Source organism: Aplysia californica, unplaced genomic scaffold (assembly GCF_000002075.1).
Source record: "Aplysia californica isolate F4 #8 unplaced genomic scaffold, AplCal3.0 scaffold00018, whole genome shotgun sequence".
In the NCBI taxonomy this organism is placed as follows: domain Eukaryota; kingdom Metazoa; phylum Mollusca; class Gastropoda; order Aplysiida; family Aplysiidae; genus Aplysia; species Aplysia californica.
Genome location: NW_004797288.1, coordinates 2,095,922 through 2,117,691, shown reverse-complemented (window position 1 = coordinate 2,117,691; position 21,770 = coordinate 2,095,922). Strand labels below are relative to the sequence as shown.

Sequence of the window (21,770 nt, the reverse complement as noted above, 5' to 3'; positions counted from 1 at the left end):
AAAACAGTGTACTCTTTGTGGAATAAAAACACAGACATAAGCTGTCAATAGGGTTGTTTGTTTTTTTAATTTCATCATACACTCATTTGTGACTACAAGACTGTTCAAGATGTTTCTCAATGCAATATCAGGTAAAGATAAAAATCACCAGTGATAGTAATGCAGACAATTGTACAACCTTAAAGACTTTGGCATAGATAAGTAGAATGTAACTTCTCTTTGTTATTTTTGTTTGTTTTATTTTATTTTTGTTTGCTTTTTAAAAGTCATTTGCATTTGCGGTTGTATCTCCCATGCAGACATCCGAACAATGTGTACAGAGACGTCTTGCATGAATGGTGGAATTTGCCATGACAACTTGAAAGACGGCTCTACATGGTGTGATTGCTCAATGACAGGTTTTGCTGGCCCTGTCTGTTCAAATGGTGAGTGCCAATTTGTCAGAGCTGGATATTTGACACCTTTCCTTGGCATCTGGTTTGTCTATGTTTGGAGTAAGGTTCTCGTGAAGACGGGGAGGGGGGGGGGGGGGGGGGGGGGGGGGGGTCAAAGCACTAGGGCATGTTAATTCTTTGCAGGTGTTCATGTTTGCTTATTAAGCCTCACTGGATCAATCTTTTTGAGTTGTAAGCTTGTATCGATGCAGTTTCCATCATCTTGTTTTCCAGTCCGGGCTCTGTAAATTTGATTCTACGAGACATGTGTTAAAATACGCTAAAGGGTCTGAAGTGTTTGTGTCAGAACGTGTCAACACAGAGTCAGTACAGATAGTTTTCAGCAGGCATCTTAAGTGTGTATGGTATTTTCTCATAACTGCGTATCAGTCATGTTATAGTAGGAGTAATAAGTTTTTTTTTAAATTTGCATCATTTTGTCTCATTGCTATCGTTTTCTCACTTTCAGTGGATGCTTCTGTTGTAGTACTTACTGCAGTAAATAAAAGGAAAAAATTGGCATTCATTTACATTTCTTTTGTCCACAGAACCATTGGGCTACTACTTCCGCAGTCAAGGAAAGTATGACCTCTATGGCATGATGGTGTACAACTACCCTGCTTTGAAGCGAAACGACAATGAAAAGGATGAGATCATCTTCGGTGTAATGACTGAAGAGAAGAATGCAGTCTTGGCCAAGTTGATCTCTGGCATCTTTGACGACTTCATTGAGATCAAGATGGTGAGAGAAACTTAATCATCAAGGATCATAACAATTTTTTAAAGTGTTTTTTTTTTTTTTTTCAGAAAACGTAAAAGAAAAAAGAAACAGTGTTTACCTAAGTCAACCATTTAACTTGAGCTAGAGTGAAATTGTCTCATTAATAGGATTTCTGATACACAAAACAAAATCTGCTATATTATGTTATAAGTTTTCACTCTTCTCTTCACAAAGAATATTTTAAAGTGTTGCTAGCTTACGACTGAATAAACCCTGGTTTTCATACTTTGATGTAAAAAAATCAGCTTCATAGTTTAAAGTCAACTTTGCTTTTTGTGTGTATAGGTTAATGGCTATGTGGTGGTGACCTATGACACTGACGGCAAGGGTGCGTCGACCACCATCACCAATGGCGACATCGACATTAGTGACGGTCGCTACCATATCATTCGTTTTGTTCGCACTGCAGACAAAGGAACTCTGTATGTGGATGAGGGCGTCAACTTTAATTCTCACCTCAGTAAGAATGTGTTGGTCTTTTTTTGTCTATGTTTCCATCATAAAGTTGAACTTTACCTGGGGATGGTAATTTGAGAGGGAGACTTGTGTTCTGGTTTATCAGTGGATACTTGGTGGAGGGTGTCAGATGTAGATTGATCCTTTTTTTAATGATCCACCAATCATGTTCATGTCCTTCTTTTCAGCTCGAATTCATTTTTTAACTTCTAAATGATTTCTTTTACCCTCCCTTTATGTTCTGAATTTATACATATCACTTCTGACTAGACTAGTTGATTTGAATAGTTCATATTTCCATTTGTAAAAGAACATAGGAAGAAGAATGTTATATTTTTGGAGGATAATGCTGCTACTGATTTAAACATTTTTTAGTTTTTCATTGAGAGTGATAATTCATGTTGGTTCCGGAAAGAATCTTTGACATACTATGTTTGAGAATAGTGTCAGTCATGTGACCAAACAAGTCTCTGTATATATTTTCAGTTGTGTTAATACTAATCTTTTCTTCAAATTCAGCTTCTCATGGCAAATTTGATCGCTTGAGCAAGATTTTCATTGGTGGAGTGTACCAGGGTGGACAAATAGTCAATGGCACTGGTTTCCATGGCATCATCGGCGGTAAGTTGTCATGTAGATTAAAACGTTAACCGTTTAAAGAGCAAGGAAATGCTTAGTCTATATACCTTCGACATTCAGCTACGAAGTAGATTTTTCAAGGTCCTAGATTCAATGATATCTCCTGTCAAATATCACAACGTTCAGAAAAGGGTAGGTTATAGCATGATGCTTTTTTGAAAGAATACAATTTCCTTTTCTTAAATCATATTTTTCTCTTCATGTGGTCCATAATTTTGCTGTTGTTTCATTGTACTATTGAAGATGGCAGATCTTGCTTTTTTCCATCTGTCCTTGCTTTAATTCTCTCACATTTTTTCCCCATTTCTCCTTCATTCAAATGGATCAACCTTAAGTTTAAACATCAGCTTTCTTTAGACTTTTTTTTTTCAGGAATAAAATCTGTACATTAAACCCATTGTGCTTTTCTCACAAGTGTAGAAGTTTTTGTCAATTGTACACTGTGAAGGTGTATGCAAGATATGTTCGTGAATTAAGATTAACTGCTTTGTTTTGCTTCCTTGCTTGAGGTTGATTACTTTTCTGTTTTGCTTAAAATGTTGTGAAAATGTTTCTTTTTTTCCCATTCCTCAACTCATCTGCTTAATTGTTTGTTGAAATCTTAATTGTTTTAGAGGTTTAAACAAGGCTTTTTGCATTTTCAGAACATTACATAATAGGCTCATGTATAGATTTTTTTAAAAACAAACTTGTACAAAGCACAGATAAATTTGTACTTCTCTGTTTTGGTATAATTGGCATCTGTGGCACATTTGAGCACATTTACCCTTTGTTTTGTTTTTTAGGTATGTATGTCAATGGTGAGCTCATCTTCCCATACGCCGAGAAGAATGTGAGAACAGATATCTATTATGATGTCCGTGTTGCCCCTATTCCATACAAGCTTGGACCTATGTAAGTGAAAGCTTTTTGGGATGTGGACAAATACATGTGACTATGTATGTATGAGTGTGTGTGTATGTGTGTGTGCATGCATGTGTGCATGTGTGCGTGCGTGTGTGTTTTTTACAGTGGGAAAAGGAGTTAGGCGGCTGGTATGTTCTCATTGAAAATAGCAGTTAGTTGTCATATTTCATGGACCCTACATTAGGCATACATTTCTGAATGTAGTTATGATGAATCATACTTGTGTTGGGCAGAGATTTGACTTTTCCAAGGAAGATAGTTTTACAGGAGAGGTAAAAAACTGTTGAATTAAAGGATTAAAGATCTCTACAACATAGATTTCATGTGGAAGTTTCTTACATATCTCTTTTGTTGAATTTTTACACTGTTAAATCTGATTTCATATTTGACCCTCCTTTGCTATGTTGTGAAAATTCAAGTTATAGAAAATTCTGGAGATGTGTTAATGGAAAAACGTGGCTGTGCAATAACTTTGAATGTTACTCTGAGAAAAGTTTGATTCCTGTATAGGGAGAATTTTTAGTGAGTTACCTAGATCTTTCAAGCTGTGATGTTGTATCCCTTTCAGCGTAGTTAGGCTGGGTGGAAGCTCGTCTCATAAATGATATAATTTATATTGATGTAAAATCACATTTTTTTAAAAAGAAAGAAATGGTGGAGATCTGCTACAAGCAAACTAAATGCATCACTATATTTCTCTCTGATTACTTTGGGTATGCTCTTCTGTATCTATAAAGTAGCAGGTAGTTCTGTCTTCTTCATTTTCTTCTTTTCTTTACTTCCAATGTCCTAATCTATGGCGACTAAAGTAAAGGTCATGTGTTTTGCTGTTGCACGCTGAAGGCAGGGGTTCGATTCCTGAATAAAGGAAGTTATTTGATAGAATTAGTCTGTCTCTCTCATGGAATGTTAGATCCCTTCTCAGCACGGGTTGACCTCCTGCCCACTCCTAAATGGTGTAAATTGTATTGATTGGGGGTGCAGAATATTAAATCATAGAACTGTCTCACTGTAGTTTACAAATTCACTTCAGTAAGTTTTTTGTGAGAGCTGACGTAAAGTTACCATTTTAGTAAGATAAGCACACCACTTTTGGAAAGGGAAAAGGCACTGTTATTTGCAGAGTGTTGTGACATTTATTATTACAAGCCACTTGCTATTATGTCTATTACTTTTCCCTCTTTACCATGCTAAGTAGCAGTTGTGTCTATAGCTTCTCTCTCTCCCTGGATGCTAAAGGTATTCATCAGTTCATGATGAATGGATTGTTATGATAAATGTCTTCCCCTCCTCAGAGTAACAACACCAAAGATAGAATGGAGCACCACACCAAAACCAACCTTACCAGTCACACGTAAGTGTCTTCCTTAATTCGTGTTTATTTATGTTGTCTTGTCATTGCTGTTGTATGGTTGCTTCAGACAGTTTCTTTTAGGTATCACATATATCTTAGGGCAAGTTACTTATGGTTGTCTCATTTTTGTTGCATGAACGGAAGTTCAGATGGTGTCAAATAGAGCTTTAAATGCTATGCCTGAACCTTAATGGGGTTTTACAAATCTACACTACTCTTTAGCGGGTGGTTGGTGGGTCCTCTGGTGTGGTTTGCTCCTTCTTTGCTATCAAACATATGTCGTCGTGATCTCTCCCCCTTCTTTTTTGTGTTTGTTACTTTCTTGTAACACCTCTAATCTTCGGCACTTATATGACCTTATTGTGTTGCAAGTGTCGTAAAACTCTTACTAAAACTAAACTAAGCACTTTTTAATGCAGCAAGCAATTTGTGTGACATACTCCAAAATCCATCTATATTGAATACGTATCAAAACCCATTAATACGGAATAAGTCTCTTTCTTGACTAATTCGTGCAGTCGTCTCCACCTAAGATCTTGGAGCCCAAGGATAAGAAAGGAAAAATGGGATGCGAGATTGTATTGATGGAGGGGTTTACCTGAATTAGAGCATGAAACAGCCTTTGTCAGATCAAAAGTCTCCCCAAACTTTGCAGTCAATTGGAATTATCATAGTGATATCAATGCTGAGCCTAGCTGAATACCTTGATACTGAGTGTTGACTTGAACTGTAATTAACAGTAATTGTAAATGTAATAGCAAGAGATACACTCAGATGACTCTAACCTTTCTGATAATCAGGCTTTCTCACTATAATATTTTTTCATTTATATCACGAGCCAGCAAAGAAAGACACAAAAGATGTATCCTACCTTCTGCAATAAGATTGCTGTTGAAGTGAACATTAGTGTATATTGCTTTTTATTTTTTATCTATGCAGATATAAAAATGAATGATATCTCTATCACCTTTTTAAAGTCCGTGATAAATTCCTGCTTGTAGTTTGAGACATGCATCTGATGTTACAAGTTGTATTATTGTCTGCTTTTATTTTTTTTCTTCATATTGAAAAAATTTCATGAAAGTACAATTTAGATTTTTATGTATATCTACATGTTATTTTACCATTCCTGTAAAGCCACGAAAAATTTTCTTCAGGAAGAATAAAGGATATCTTATCTTATCTTATTGACAGTTCCCCCTACAACGACGCCAGTGATTGGCATTCCGGTTATTCCCGGTGATGTGGGCGGCGGTGGCCTGGCCTGGACGGTGGGTGGTGGTGGTGGAGGTGATATCGGAGTGGTTGTCTTTCCAGACGGAAGCGGTGGCACTGCTGTTGGTGTGGGAGGAGGAATCCCCCCTCCTATAGGAGGTAAGTTTAGTGTATCATAATTTTCTTCTGACTCTGCTTCTTTTAGGGTTCTCTTGTCAAATAAATTCTTCTCAAATACAGATGCACCTGCTCTGAGGACCACATGTCCAAGGCTATACTCGTCAAACGACCTCTTTCACTTCCCACTTACCCCGTGCATTGTTTTCTTATATTATCATGACAAGGTCCGAGAGAATCATTTATCTAAGATCACCACTTTTCTCCTGGGCATTGAGTGATTGTATTGGACAGGTTTGACTGTGCTTTCTCTGCCTATTATCTGGTAATTGGGTCAATCCAATTTTGCCAGTGACTCCTATTTCTTCAGACTTCTCAAACTCTCAAAGTACACACTTCTATTCACTTAAGATGTAGACTAATGCACTTCTTATACTGATCTTCCCATCCTATGTTATTCCTATCTATCATTGCTCTTTTTTCTCTGTGTCTGAATGCACCTTCATTGTGTCCGTTCATATGTGATTTGTATGGTTTATTTGTATGCATCTGAATATGACATTGTAAGTTGGGTTGCTCCTTTTTCATTTCTTTCCCACTGTAGTTTCTATTTGTCTGTCTAACTTTTTCCCTGCACTAAATGACTGTAATATATTGATGCACTTTTCTTGACTTAATCAAAAGCCCATCTTTATTTGTTCTTCTCCTCCTGGTGAGGGTGGCTGGTGCATGCTCTGGTGTGGCATGCTCTTTTTTCTATCAAACATTCATTCTATGGATTCTTATCTCTCCTTTTCCATGTACATTGCTCTTTATAAACACCTCTTAATCTTGGGCACTTATATGACGTAATTGTGTTGCAACTGCTGTAAAACTTGAAATAACACTAATGCGACAACTCTCTTCCTGGTGCAGGTGCAGCAGGGCAGGTTGCAGGAGCCGGTCTATCAGTGGTCCCCAGCCTCCCAGTAACTGGACCTCGTGCTGGAGCTGTGGTGGGCACCATCCTTGGACTCATGGCATTGGCTAGCAGCTTGATGTGGGCTTTCTATAAGTAAGAAAGAAAAGACAGATTTGACTAGAAGTTTTGATGAGTAAAAAAAAAAAGAAAGATTTTTGCTTTATCATATGGAAATTTTTTTTCACAGAGGTCAGAACACGCAAAAGATATGAGTCTAATTCTCACGGAGAGAGGATATTTTATCAAGCTTCAACATTTTTTTTCAGAGATGCACTACTCAACTTATCCCTACTTGTTAGTTCTGTAGTTTTTCAAAATACGATTTTCCCACCGCTGCAGCAACCAACTTTGCTGACAGTCAACTAATTTAGTGGAAACTCTGTTTTCTCTCTGTTTTTATTTGACTTGCTCATATCGTTTATTTTTGCTTTATGTATAACTCTCCATCTTGCAGTTTGTGATTGTAAATATGTTTTACACCCCCTTCAACTCAATTTAGATCATTACAGAGGCCTTTGAGGACTGGCCTGGGATGAGTTGAGTAAAGCATCTCTGGGAAAAAATTTTTTGATATTTGATGAAATATTCTTTCTGTGTGAGGATCAAACATGTCATTTGCATGATTGCTGTAAATTCTTATTGTCCTGGAGCAATCAGCTCTTTGAATTAATTTTATGCACTGCAGTCAAAAGCTCAGCAACGGCCCCTTAGGAAGTGAATAGTCAGTATGATCTTGAGCATTGGAAACTTTTCAGACAAAACTAGTTTGAGACTGACCTGGAAATTCAAACCAGGCTCTTCACACTGCCAGTAGCATGATACCTTATAAGTTTACAACAAGCTGATGCATGTTATTCAATTTATTGTATTCTGTCTCTTCTGATGTAAACTAGCATCTGTAGGCTCTATGTCATCGCATGGGGAAGACATGAATGCAGTTCCCGTGAATGGAGTTTTTTAAAATCAAATATCCTTGTTTCTTTTGTTGGGAAGCTGTAGGCGAATTAGCCTTGGTTAGCCCTGACAGACAGGGTCGAAGCAGGTTGCCTCCTAAATGATGTGAATTCTGTAGATTGGAGCATTGTACTCTCACAAACACAATTCTTCTTCTTCTCTTCCTCCTCCTCATCCTCCTCCTCCTCCTCCTCCTCCCTCTCCTCCTTCTCCCTCCTCCTCCTCCTCCTCCTCCTCCTTCTTCTTCTTCTTTTTTTTCTTCTTCTTCTTCTTCTTCTTCTTCTTCTTCTTCTTCTTCTTCTTCTTCTTCAAGAGCCAGATTTGAAACTGACTTTGGTAATCATGGTTGGACGCTCATTTTTCTGCTCAGATGCTCTTAGAAAATACCTAAATTATCCTCATTTTCTCCCATCATCAATCCTCTCAAGTTATTTAAGTGATTCAGGGTCTACATCTTTCTCTTTTGCCTTTGATCTTTCCTATGAAAGCAAAATGTTCAATGCTTTTACATCAATTCAGGTGACCTAGAAACTGTTAATGTCTCTTCCTAATTGATTTTTGTTACTGACCGTCCCATGCACAATGACAATTTCTTCAGATGTAAGCCTGGCTGGTGCTTCCGTCCCCCGGCAGAAGTACCTCTCAACATCTCTGCTCCGAAATCTCCCACAAACAAGCCTGTTGTCCAAGCTGCGTCTGCTGCTGTTGCCGCCGGTGATGGAGCAGGAGCAGGAGCAGGTGGTGCTGGTGGTGCTGGTGGTGCTGGTGGTAGCGGTAAGCCCAGTGTTTGATCTTCTTCGGCCGATCAAGAACAATTCCAAATTTCTTTGGACAATACCCTGGGGCCCCACAGTTTCTTACATCAAAAAGAATAAATTTATTTCCCATATGTAACAATGGAAAAGTTTTCATCTTGATATTGATATGAATCCCAGTAACTGAACCCAACTCTACTTAAATGAGAGAAAATAGGACATAAGGAGATGGTAGTTGACGGCTAGGTGCAAGACTCTGACAAATGCAAAATTGCAAAATGAATGGCATCCAGCCATCAACGCAGTGTTGTAGTTACCTTCTGACTATGATGATGATAATAATTGTACTATATTAAAGAACAGGATGTATTAGTGATCATTTTGAAAAGGGAAATAGCTCTACGTAGCTGTGTTTATCTATTGATATCATTTTTTTAATACATAGAAAGTTCTATTCTGTTTCAAAAGTAGAGAGAAACGACTTTATTTTCTCCTACTTGCACCTGTTGTACAGCTGTTAAAGTTACCGTCAAAGTAGTCTCCTGATTGGGCCCATTTCCATTTCTTTAGACAAAGGCTTCACTGAATTTAGTACAACGGTTACTGAGAGTGGGATTGTGTATTTGTAACTAGCTGAGCAGGATGATCAAATTATTATAGTATATTTGTCTTGTTTTTATGTGTGTTTTATTTTAGTCAATAATGTTATTTTGCACTTTTAAAGAGGATATAGAGAGGTTTAAAGTTTTTTGTTCCAAACATTTGACATCTTATTTGAAAGGGTTTTAATTTATGTACCTTCAGACAGTGTCTTTTAAAAACAAGCAAAAGTAAATAAACCTTAGTAGGTTTATAATGTTTAATGGAGTGGATTGCCAAGAAGAACTTGACAAAAGATCTGTAGGACATTTTCTTGTGTGCAGCAGTTTTCAAAGACATACCTTAGGCAAAAGAGCACTCAAGCTCTCCTTTATGTCATTCTGAATCTAGATTGTCTGTGTACCTACGTCAGTGGTGTAATGATTTGGCTCTTTACCTTGAATTCTGAAGATGCAAGTTCAATTTGAACATTGGAAAACTTATTTCATTGAACATCTTGAGCTAGTGAGCACAGACAGGTACGAGTAGAGTTGCTTCCCCCACGGTGTAGTCTAGATTATTTTGATGGGACCAACATTGTCAATGGGTTAGTTGCTCTGTTGAATCCATAATTCTGTTATTCTCTGGTTTTGTCATGTGCTGTTTTATATTTTCAGTTTGTGGACTGAATATTTTTGTTTTGTTTTGGTTGTGTATGAGTTTCAGTCAGGCATGATATTTGAGTGTCTTGCATGGTGTGTAGTTTTTGAAGATTGCATTTCATCAACAGATCCATGTTTGTGGCTCTTAATTTTGATTTCTATTTCTTTTTAAAAAATCCAATAAGCATCTTTTCATATTTTCCTCTAAGATTTAAGTTTGAAAATCTTTTAAAATGTTATCTTCTTGTCTGCTGCATACAGACCTGGATTTTAAAGAAAAATACTGCCTCACATAACCAGTGCTGGTCTGATCAAGCACTTAATTTGGCTCAGTTCTTCAAATTAAAATTCAGCCCTCTACAAAGACGACTAAACAACTTTCAACCTTAAATTGTCTTTTATCAAGCCCCTTACATGGCACTTTCTAGGCCGACAACAAGTTTTTTTAAGCTCCTATAGTTGAGCTTGAATAGTGTAAATCTTTCTGGAGGCATGATGGCATGGAGTACTTTCATATTTTATTTTGTTGTTCAGTTATTCTTGTTTTGTTTGATTTGTTTGCATGTGTCTTCAGTTTCCGTAAATTGTCTCTATTTGTTTTGTTTTAAAAGGAGTAATTATTTTAGTCTGAGAATGCAAACAAATGTGGTTGCTCCCTTTCAGTGACTTATCACCTATAAATTCTCATGTAAAGTCCTGGCCTGTGTCTTTGAAAGCTAGCAGAGTACTTTTATGTGAGGATGGATATTGATTGTGAATAGTTTTCCCTACTTTCAGTCGTAAGCCACAGCTGTCCATGGTTATTCTTTTGTTTTTAGTTTCTATGTGTACAGCTACTCAATGTGAACTTTGCTTTTCTTTATTTCATTTTGGTGGAATTAGTGTTCTGAAGTTGAAAGCATGTTCTAATGTATGATGTTAATGCTGTGAATGCCTGCCACTAATCTGCATGACCCTATCCCCTTCTCCTTGCTCCTTGCCACCCTCCCACCGTTCCCCTCCCTGCATCCCCCGTGTGTCCCGAACTCTCTCCTGGCCTGCACTGTGTGTACAAGGTCTTGACGTGGTGGATGCTGCTGTGACAACAGGTGGCGCCAAAGGTGGAATGATCAGCGCAGGAAATGCTGGAAGTGTTGCCGGGGCAGGAGGCATGGGGGGCAGTAACTCCTACTACTACTCCCAACAGACTGCGTCTAACTCCCTCCAGCACGGGGAAAGTTATGATTCCGCCACTTTGCGGGCAATGGGGGCCTTTTCCAACAAAGGTACAGCTATATCGTGCTCATTTCTCATTCCAAGCTCATTCATGGTTTTGTCAGATTTGTTCTTTTTGGTCTTTTTAAAATCTCAGCACATATAGCTGTTGTGTATCATCTGTGGTGCCTTGCATTATGCCACTAAAGATGCACAGAAAGAGAAAGAGAGAGATGATATCTTTTTGCTTACATATCTTACAGAGGAGTGTGTAATATTGCTAAAAATACACTCAAATGTGAATTGAAAATCCTGCACATTTTCACTTCTATAATTTTCTTGATATGTCAAAGCAGTTAATGGCGAGGGAGTAAAGACTTGAGGGTCAAATAAGAAAAAGTCCAAGAAAAGTAGTGACACCCCTTTTCAAAGAATTTCATAATAGAGTGTGATGAGGTGGGAGCAGTGGCTGGAAAAGGGTTACAAAAACTGCTCATGTTATCAAAGACTTCCTCATGCATTTCCTTTTTCTTCTATTGTTTTTTTTTTTTCAGCCTTATTATTTTTATTTGCCCTTTTGACAAAAGAAGTGAGAATCAGTTTCCTTAAAAAGCCTCCAGATTTTCCTCTGGACAGTAATAGTGCAATGGATTTTACAGAGATGCCTACGTTAGGCAGTCATGGTTTCCAGTATCTTTTACAAAAGTTGCAAAATTAGCCCCAAAGCAGGAGATGATAAACTTGTTTATTGTATAAACTGATATCTTCATGCAGAATCAGGTCAACCTTCCTCTCTGATATCTCTGTTTTGATGCATTGTATGTGTGTATATATGGAATCTGTATTCATGCTTCACGTATTGGCAAGAGATTAGCACAAACAATTCTAACCATTCACCATCACCCATTCATTTAAGTTACAGAAGATAACTCAGTGCAGTTCAGGACGCAGAATTAGCAAGACAGGAAACAGGTGTGTCTAGCACCGAGTGAAACAAACAGGCTACTTGATCAAATCTTTTTTTGTTTGTACGTCGACTTTGATAATGAAAAGAAGAAGGTGATAATGAAAAGAAGAAGGGAAATTAATTATCCGGAGGCAATGTGGAAACAATTGCAACAAAAGAAAAGTTATTGTGCCACTCTGCCAATTCAAAATTTCTGCATGGGTGGCAGCAGTTGTTGTTGAGAATAAAAAAGGTCTTCTTTATATGTAATAAACATATTTTTCTAAAAGCGAAGGTAAAAGGCAAAAAAGTAATGGGAGACCTTAAAGAAGATGGGAACAGGACATAAAAATCTGGCTTGGAACTAAAGCAACTCAGGCAGCCAGAACGGCAAGAGACAGAATATTTTATTGCAGAAAGGCTCATGAAGTTAAGTCCAACTACTGGAAAAGTGAAAAAAAAAGAAGAAAAAATATATAATTCTTGATAAATAACGTATAAGAAACAAATATTTTTAACGATCTATGCTTATCCAAATAGGAACAATTGTGAATCACCATTATATTATAAATTGTCAGTCATTCATCTCTAATACCACAGTCTGCTTTATGCAATAAATTCCTTGGATTCATGCTTAAGCAAGCTCACGCACATTCAGTGGAATAACAAATTTCACTTGTCAAAAATGTATGTATTCACTCAAATTGTTTTCTGCCAGTACCACAAATTTCCATGCTGACTCTAGTAGGCCTGAGGCTTAGTGGGTTGGGTTTTTTTTAATTCATGAAAGCATAAGACTTCTCTGTATTCAAAACAAAGTTTTTAATCTAAAGTGGCTGGTTTGCCTGAATGCGTGGCATGCTGTCTTGCCAATGGCAAACTATTTAAGGGTAAAAAACAATTTAAAAAATGTGGAACTGACTTGTTGGTACTTTTTACCGGTGTCGTCACATTGTCCAGAGGTTCACCTGACTGTGCATGCTTCACAGCTGTTTGCTGTCTTTGCTCCTGCTTTTATTTGCAAACGCACTTGCACATTACACCCGTACACACACACACACCCACACACACTCACACTCATACACATGCACACTCACACACACACACTCACACGCTCACACTCATACACATGCACACACACACACTCACACACACACACACACACACACACACACACATACACACTCACACGTGTACACAAACTTACCCACACACATGCATATTTACACAAATCGTCCTCAGACATGCACATGCACGTAAGCTTGCTCTTACACACCACTACACAACTCCCACATACAAACATATATATGTACACAAATACTCTTACACGCATGGGGTCCCACAAAAGCACATTACTCCCGCATACTCACACATCTACACAAACACACTCTGACACACATACTGTCATACACACACCTACAGGAACAAATGCATCATATACATAAAAACTTGATCACGACATCTTCATCACAGCATATAACTACTTCAATACGCTACCTCTTGATATATGTAAAAGAGCATACAAATGTTTATGCACATGAAAAGGAGTGCACACAGACACACAGACACACACACACACACACACAAATACATGTGGAACGTTTTAAAATTTGAAATTATGGCTTTTGCTTTGTACAGATTATCACCTAACTTTGTCGTGCCCATTTCACGCATCATGAGCTCATATGTTCAAAGTCTGTGGAACCATCTTCCACAGCTAGCTGTGTTGACTGATTTGTTCATTTTGTCATGTTAACTGCATACTGCATCCTTGCAACTACTGCTTTTTGCTGAAGTAACTGCAACCGTCAATCATTTTTGTTCACATTCTTGTCTTAACATTTCATAGTGTCACCAGAGTTGTCTCCGTGGAAGCTGTGTTAGGATTTGGAAATATTGATGTTGCGGGGAATCTTTTTCCCAAGGCGTCTCCACTGTTCCATTCCACCCCACTTGTGAATTGTGTTGTTTTTTATTGTTTGGTTTCAATAGAGACCAGCTGTATTTTATTTTCCTTGTCTTGAAAAAAGATCTCAACAATGTCTTGAAAACATTGGGAAAGGGTGGTTTGATCTTATATATATGGTATTACCTTGGGTTTTGTCTTTTCTAGATGAACAGATTTTTTAAAAATTAGGGACTTGAAGGAGACGATACAATTGCACAGCTATAAAACTTCATTATTAACATCCGTTATTTCTCTTGTAAATTGAAACCAACACATGTTGAAGTGAAATAAGATCCAAGTCTACTTATTCTGCCGAATATAACTATGATAAAGACTACCATATCCCACTTCACACTAAGTAGGGTGATTCTATGAGTCACAAGGGTGAACAATTATTTACAGCTCTATGCCTGTTAAGACTTTTTGATCCTTTAACACTTTGCTGTCATATTTTTGGGAACATCCAAAGAAACTGGGTGGTAAACATCGCCAATCAGTGAGATGATGCGGCAAAGTGTTCAGACTTTCAGGGAACTTTTATGACTTTTATGAACATTCCCCTACACCCCTTGTCTTTTATAACACATCTCAAGTCCCGTTCAACATGTGATTCCTCATGCATGTCGCTCTTCTTGACCACACAGGTACAGCCATAGGGACTCCTCGTGCGGCCAGAGCACAGTTTGGATCATCATCCGCCTCAGCAAGTGGCTACTCTGTCACAGAGACGAACGCTATCACTCCTGGCTCCCTGCAATCTTATCAGTTTGATGCAGGCAACAGCAATGCAGATTATGATGTAGCCACTGGTAAGAGGCAGTGTGACCCCCCAAAAAAAACCCAAAAAACAACAACAACAAAAACATAGGATTGATTCTTAATTAGTAGCTGTAGATCAATACTTCAATTTTTTTTAAAAATAAAATTCTTATAGAGATGAAAATTTCATGGCCACATTAATAAAATTGATTTTGAAAAGAGAAATTATTCATTTTAGTCTTTGCTTATTTACAGTGGAGACATAATATCTTTATTCCCGATTTTAAATCAGCTCTACTAAGCATCCACAACAGATAGAGAAATAGAAAATATTAGCTTTAGTACCATAAGATGACATGGACTACAGCTTAGAAAGATGTAACAATATGTGAAAGACCATTGTTCAATTCCAAAAAGGGTCTTTTTTATGGTTGTTTGGAGAGTTGTCAAAGCTCTTCCTGGTCCAATGAATACGAGGAGAATGTAAAATCTATAGGTCATCGTTCTTATCTGACCTCTCAATGATTGTTAATACCATTCCATTATACCTCACATAGAAAGATATTTTCTATGAACCTAGATAAGTGTACAAAATACTTATAAAGCTTGTTACAGAGAAAATAGTGTAAGAATGAAAGTACAATCAAAATTGTCCAAGGAGGGGCACCAATTGTCGAGGAGAACAGTGGTTGTCTTAGACAGGTGAATGTCTTGAACAATGTCATTATATGGTCGTTTGCACAATTGATTGTCTTGGACAGGTGGCCATTAGAGCAGGTTCAACTGTACTTAAATCTTTTTCAAAAACTGAAATGAGTAGATGGTTCTTTTGAATAACCTGTCAGTGTTTTCTGATCTGTGCTCTCAGGTGTTCATTCCAACTATCAGAGCAACACTCTTGGTGCTGGGGGAGGCGGTGGTGGATTCTCCACTTCCACAATGTCATCCAACTATAATTACTCTGTGAAGACAATCCGCACTGTGGGAGGACAGCAGGCCATGATGGGGTAAGGCTCATTATGTGTTGTTACTGTGTAGTCTATTCTCCTGAATTTAGTTTCAGGCATTTCAAGGATCTTTTTCAGTTCCTGTCATATTATGTTAACTCATTATTCATGTGAGTACTATACGACAGTTACTCACTTCTGAGAACTATAAAAATATTGCAAACTATTTATAAGACAATCCACAACTGCATACTCCAAGGACTGGTCTTCATGTTATGTGGCACAATGTGGTGGAATCAGGTGCCCGTCAATTTTTTAGCTTGTGGAATTAATGGTATCATCCTAAAACTTGTTTATTTGGGTGGGAAAAGTACCCATAGAATAGAAGTCTGGATATTTATGATTGAAGGAGGTGGGGGTCGTCTGGTTTCAGAGGTAAAATTAACAAGAAAATGGCCGCCAAAATTTGGTGACTTCCAAAGCTTGAGAGTCCTAGGAAACTGTAAATTAAAATTTTTTGTGCCTGTAAATAATATTTTTCAGTAAAATCTTAACTGTAATGTATTTTAGCTAGGTCAAAATAAAGGGTTGAGCCAAAAAAAAAAATTATAAAAATTAGCAAATAGGTGCGGTAGCGGAGCGGTTAGTGCACTCGTCTCCGAAGCGGAAAGTCCGGGTTCGAGCCTCATTTCAGACACGGATTTTTTTTCGCCCCTTCCTGCCCACCCAGCAGTAATGGGTACCTGACTTCGAGTTGGGGAAGTAAAGGCGGCGAGGAAAGAAACTGGCCACCCTACCAGAATATGCCGAAGGCCCAGGAAGTTGTCTCACTAACAAGGCAATCCCCAATTGCTTCTTCTTAGAACGAAATATTGACCAAACCCTAGGCAGCGAGCCCTAAAGTTTTGGAGTAGCCTGGAGGATCTGCAAACAGCAGCATTCACACAAGAGACTGGGAAATCTATTATAAAATGAATGAGATGTAGTTCCTTCTATACTTTTCATTCGTTTCGCATATGTCACTGATGGACATATTCTTTTTTAACTTACATCTCTGATGGACAGGCTACAGAACATTCTGAAATGAAAATTTATAGAAACTAATTATTTGAGCAGGGAAATCAGGGTACCATGTTGTTGGATAGATTCTCTTTTATATTGTAGGTGTGTGTATGTGTGTGATGTGTGTGTGTGTGTGTCTGTGTTAAAGGAGAGAAAGGGTGCTCTAAATATTAGAATATAACGTGTCAAGGCCTTACTTCTCTGACTGAATGGGGTTTTCATCAAAAGCTTTTTAGGCTGGCTGTGTAAAATGTTAAAGATCAATGTTAATTCAGAGATTAGCGATGCAAGAATACTCATATTGCATAAGAAGGGATGCAAAATTGAAAACCATACAAAGAAAGGTTAATTTGATGATTTTCTTTTCTTTAGTTACATTTGGGATGGTTCTAGAATGATAGTTTCATTAAACAAGAAGGTTAAATGCTGATTTATAGTATTTCTACTGACTGATCTTCTTTGTTTTGATCGAGGATTTTGAAATCCTACTCAAAAATAGAGGTCCGATATTAACATCTGTTTGTTGTTGTTTTTTTTGCGTGTAGATACAATGGCAGCGCATCCAATGTGATTGTGACTCCAGGAGCCATGGGCGAGGAAGTGAGAGTAGACTGTTGTCTTATGACCGGAGATGGAAACAGTGTGGTCACTGGCTCCAGCCTGGGACCACCTCAAGTCTGGAATATGTCTGTAAGTGACTAGCGCTTTTCTTAAGAGAAGATTTTGTTACATCATACAGTCAAAGTTGTCCAAAACGACCTCTCATTATTGAGGAGAAAAGTAATTGTCTTGGACAGCCGGATGTTTTGGACAGTGTCTTTATAATTTAGAAAACATATTAGGGGGGAAAGTGGTCATTTTTACTGGTGGTTGTCTTGGACATAAGGTAGTTTGAGTAGTTTTGACAATAATCTTTTGATTGTAAGGATTTTGTTTGTTGTCTGTTCTTATGAACTACAAGAGTAGTAGATGAGGGTTTTTTTTCTTATTTTTAAATGCTATCTTATTAATTGTTTAAAATTATTTATTTATTTATCAATTCAGTTATTCATGTACGGCTTATTTGTGTATGCAATCTTTTTTTTTAATCTTTTTTTTAAAAGATTTTGTTTGGGGGGGGGGGGGGGGGGAGGCATGTGCCTCTATTTGTTGTCATTGTCATGTTATAAAAACAGATTTTGTTACATAACTCAATAATCTAAACTGCAACTCTTCAACAAAATAACAGCTTCCAGATAAATAATTGGCAAATACAATTACACTGTTTTAGTTATTCTTGTTTTACAAATGGCGCGCACATGTATAAATTGTTGTCTTCGTAAAGTGATAAAGAATGTTGAGGTTGTAACTCATAATGATTAGATATTAGATATTGATGGTAAACTCTGCTATCTATATTATAAAAGATTTTGGGGAGGAATTTTTTTTACTAGTTTCCTTACATGCCATACTCTTATTTTCCTTTTTTCCAGAATGGAGAGCTCCTTCGTATAATGCAAGGAGAAACAGTTGGGTCCACATACCTTCACCTCGTGAGCAACGATCGTTTGCTGGTCGGTGCAATCAACTCAGATTTAGAAATTAATCAATACTCAGTGCCGAAAGGAGTACACAATTATGTTTTCCAGGTGAGATTTTAATAGAAAATAACACTTGATATGAGTCTGTTTAGCCTGAATTTATGCTGAAGCGGGAAAAAAAGATGATTTATTGAATACCACTTACTTGGTTTTCATAATGTGATTTGTTTTGTATTTTCATGTATTATCTAATTCAAGGCCAAAGAGAAGTATCTTTATATCTGAATTTCACAGTTTCTTGCTGTGAAGAAACAGAACAAGTGTTGAAACAGGAAACCCATGGGGATTGTAGTGATTTTTTTACTTTACCGAGGGTTAAACCTTGAGCTCTGACTTAAACTTAAACAAATTATTCTGAACCAGAGACTATGTTTCAACAATCTGGTTTAAATTTGATTGCCTAAATGGATCCATCCCAGTAGAAACATCGGAGGTAAATTTATTGCCATCTTTCTGTCCCCTCATAAAAAAAATAACTCACACCATATCCATTACATATACATGGGATTTTTTCTCTCTTGATTTTAATAAGAAAATATTTTAAAGGCTTCTTTGTCCCTTTGTGTGTCTCCAGATTTGGGACTTTGCCTCAGGCCGTCCTTTGGACATGGCCCAGATTGAGACCTGCTCCGCTTTGACCACAATGAGTGACAACAATAAGGTGGTCTTCGGTAGATCTGATAACTTTGGTGGAGGCACCAACATCGTGGTCTGGGATCTGCTTGGCAACCAGGCCATGAAAGAGATGAGATACGACGCCCCTGTTGGAAACAATGACTACGTTAGTTATATTAGTATGTCTCAGGTAAGCCATTTCTTTTGGAGAATGTTTCCTAAATATTTCATATACTCAAACATCTGTTTTTGTAATGTGGGTAATTGGTGAGTGCCCTGGTGTTCTGTGTTCCTTCTACCTCATATAAATGTTACTAATGTTCTAGTCTGTGTGTGGGTGTTGGTTGACATTCTGGTAGGGTCTATTGTTTGCTCCTTCTTTCCTATCACTTCTATCATCCGTATCTCTCCTCCGTCTTTTCCTTGTATGTAACTCAATAGTAAAACCTCTCATCTTTGGCACTTATAAGACCTAATTATGTTACAAGTGCCGTAAAACATGTACTAAAACTAAAACTGGTCTGTGCTTTGCAACATCTGGCCATTATCCTTTTGATTTGTTGTGGTCTTTTACTTCACTCAGTTCTTGAGGTGAATATATATCTAATTGATAGGTGTTCTATGTTGTTTTATTTCTCTCTTTACTGCTTTTACTTGTTCATCCTAGTTATCATATTGCAGTCTGTCGATTAATTTTTTCATTGAATAAAGAAAAAATTAAATAAAGCGAAAACAAATTTCATCTAAATGTGTGTGATCTGATTCAGAGATGTTATTCTTACTCTTTGCCGATGAACAAAAGTTTTTCCTGGCTTTCACAGAACGACAGATATGTGATATCAGGCTTTACCAACACCTTTGACAACTTTGCCGAGTTTGTCATCTTTGACTTGAACCAAACGTCTTACAATGTGACTGACCCCAACATCTTGCGACTGGATGCTGTCCCAGAATGCACCGCTGTACTGCCCCATGACGAGGCTGTCACTGGACTCAGGAATGGAGATCTTGTCGTCTGGAGCTTGAGAACAGGTGAGATAAATTGCACGACTAGGAAGACTGAGAAATACTCCTATCAACCAGAATTAAAGTCATGGATTTTCCTGAACAGCCAGAATTAAGTCTCTGCTGTCATTAAGCATTCGCATAAGTTTTTGTATCACTGGCAATTTTGGATCTTAATCTACCTCATTCCTCATGCAAAAAAATTAACCATTGGTAAAATTGGGGAAGTGGATAGTGATATTGAGTGCCGAAAAAACAGGTGTATTGTAGAGGAATTTAATCTACAAACTTGATTTGGAAAGTGACTTGGATTCTGAATCCAAAATTGTCTGTGATACAATGCACTGCGACTCGAAAAATACGCCTTCAAGTATGAAATTTTCTTTTTAAAAAAGAAGTATTGTCATGTCTATTTTTAACTTTACCAAAATTATAATCATGGATGTGGAGGACTGGACAGAAATTTGCTTTTAATTGTAGGAGGTGAAAACAATACGTTCTATATCATTCTTAAACATTAACGACATGAAGCATGTTGTTTTGGCCCATGGGAGTTAAACCCCCATAACCCTTCCATACAAAGGCATCTACGTGTCTGCATGTTGACTGTTGTATAAACACCTCCATATGTTGAGACATACTGACATACGTTTGGTACACTGAAGCCTAGAAGTATTCATTGTTCATGTTGTGGCATGTGCTAGGGGTCCATTGAGTTGGTTCTGACTGTTCAGGAAAATCCATGATCTATTTTGGAAAATAAGGTTCCCATACATTTGAACTCATATCATCTGTGTCTCAAGCAGTTCATGCATGGGTGGGTGGACTTCATCACTGATTGGTCTTTCCTTGCCCGCTGTTTTTTCTGTCATCTGTCTTACTTTGGTCCTGCACTTAAAGACCACTATTGTGTTGATGTGCTTGTCTTAAATTATAATCATCAGCCTGCTCTACTCTGGCATTACCAGATGACAAGGACATGTGGTTACTTGAGGGAGGCATTGCGCTGCCAAGAGCGAAATGTTCGCAGCTAAAGGGATTTGAAAACAACAAAAACAACAAATTATAATCAAACACAAATGAAGCCGGCAAGAAGAATGACAAATCTAGCTTCAATAGTGATATTTGATGCCGTATCTCTTGTTATTTCCACAGGTCAACCTAGTCGCCAGCTTTTGGCCAACAACGGAAAGCATGCCCACTCTCGCGAGGTCAAGGCCGTGGCAAGATCAGAGGACAATAAGTATCTGGTCTCTGCCTCGGCTGACGGAACATTGAAAGTCTGGGACCTGAGCTCTGAGAGGCATATGTGCACTATGTCTGGTCACAATGATGAGGTAAAGAATTTTTAGAGGCCGCTTTGTTTAGAGCTGGTCCTATCTTCTATTTGTGACAGTTAGTTGGATGTGAAAGAGAAATAAGTGATGAAAGGAATTTAATATTATGAAAAGAAGCAGAAATTTTTTTAATGAAGAAAAAGGTGACTTGGGATAAAGCATTTTGAAACTTTGCAGTTTACATCCCCTTATTGACATGTGCGCTTTGTTTTCCTTGGAGTGAGTGAGGAGTAACCTCTCTTTCTAGAACAACTTCTTCTGTGTACTTGATAATGTTACAACACAGTACTATTTGTTTTACAGAGATATTGTAGGCCTTAGTAGTTAGAATTGTTTTCTTGTTAAAGAATTTGCAGAACAATGATATTGACATGAGATTTTGCAATCTGTGCAATTCTTCAAAAACTCATGCTTTTAGATTGTGTGTTTGTAAAGACTTTCTATTCTACGTTTGGGAGAGCAGAAATAGTAAATTATCTTCCTTGACCTCTGTACTCTGAAAGGAGGAAGATCAATTTTGGAACTTTTTGATTTACAACAGATTTGTAACAGATTACACCCCCC

At 37.6% G+C, this 21,770-nt stretch overlaps 1 protein-coding gene across 1 annotated transcript in view; it reads left to right on the top strand.

Moving 5' to 3' along the window:
* The window catches only part of LOC101858907, a gene marked incomplete at its 5' end in the record, with an annotated part of 110,355 nt that overhangs the window by 84,743 nt on the left and 3,842 nt on the right, over nucleotides 1-21,770 (top strand). The window contains 17 exon segments of the mRNA XM_013086389.1: nucleotides 300-425; nucleotides 983-1,176; nucleotides 1,501-1,675; nucleotides 2,191-2,292; nucleotides 3,096-3,204; nucleotides 4,512-4,570; nucleotides 5,765-5,944; nucleotides 6,818-6,956; nucleotides 8,416-8,591; nucleotides 10,869-11,078; nucleotides 14,546-14,710; nucleotides 15,529-15,667; nucleotides 17,215-17,359; nucleotides 18,142-18,297; nucleotides 18,824-19,054; nucleotides 19,686-19,896; nucleotides 21,025-21,206. Of these exon segments, the coding sequence (XP_012941843.1) occupies nucleotides 300-425; nucleotides 983-1,176; nucleotides 1,501-1,675; nucleotides 2,191-2,292; nucleotides 3,096-3,204; nucleotides 4,512-4,570; nucleotides 5,765-5,944; nucleotides 6,818-6,956; nucleotides 8,416-8,591; nucleotides 10,869-11,078; nucleotides 14,546-14,710; nucleotides 15,529-15,667; nucleotides 17,215-17,359; nucleotides 18,142-18,297; nucleotides 18,824-19,054; nucleotides 19,686-19,896; nucleotides 21,025-21,206 (2,699 nt within the window).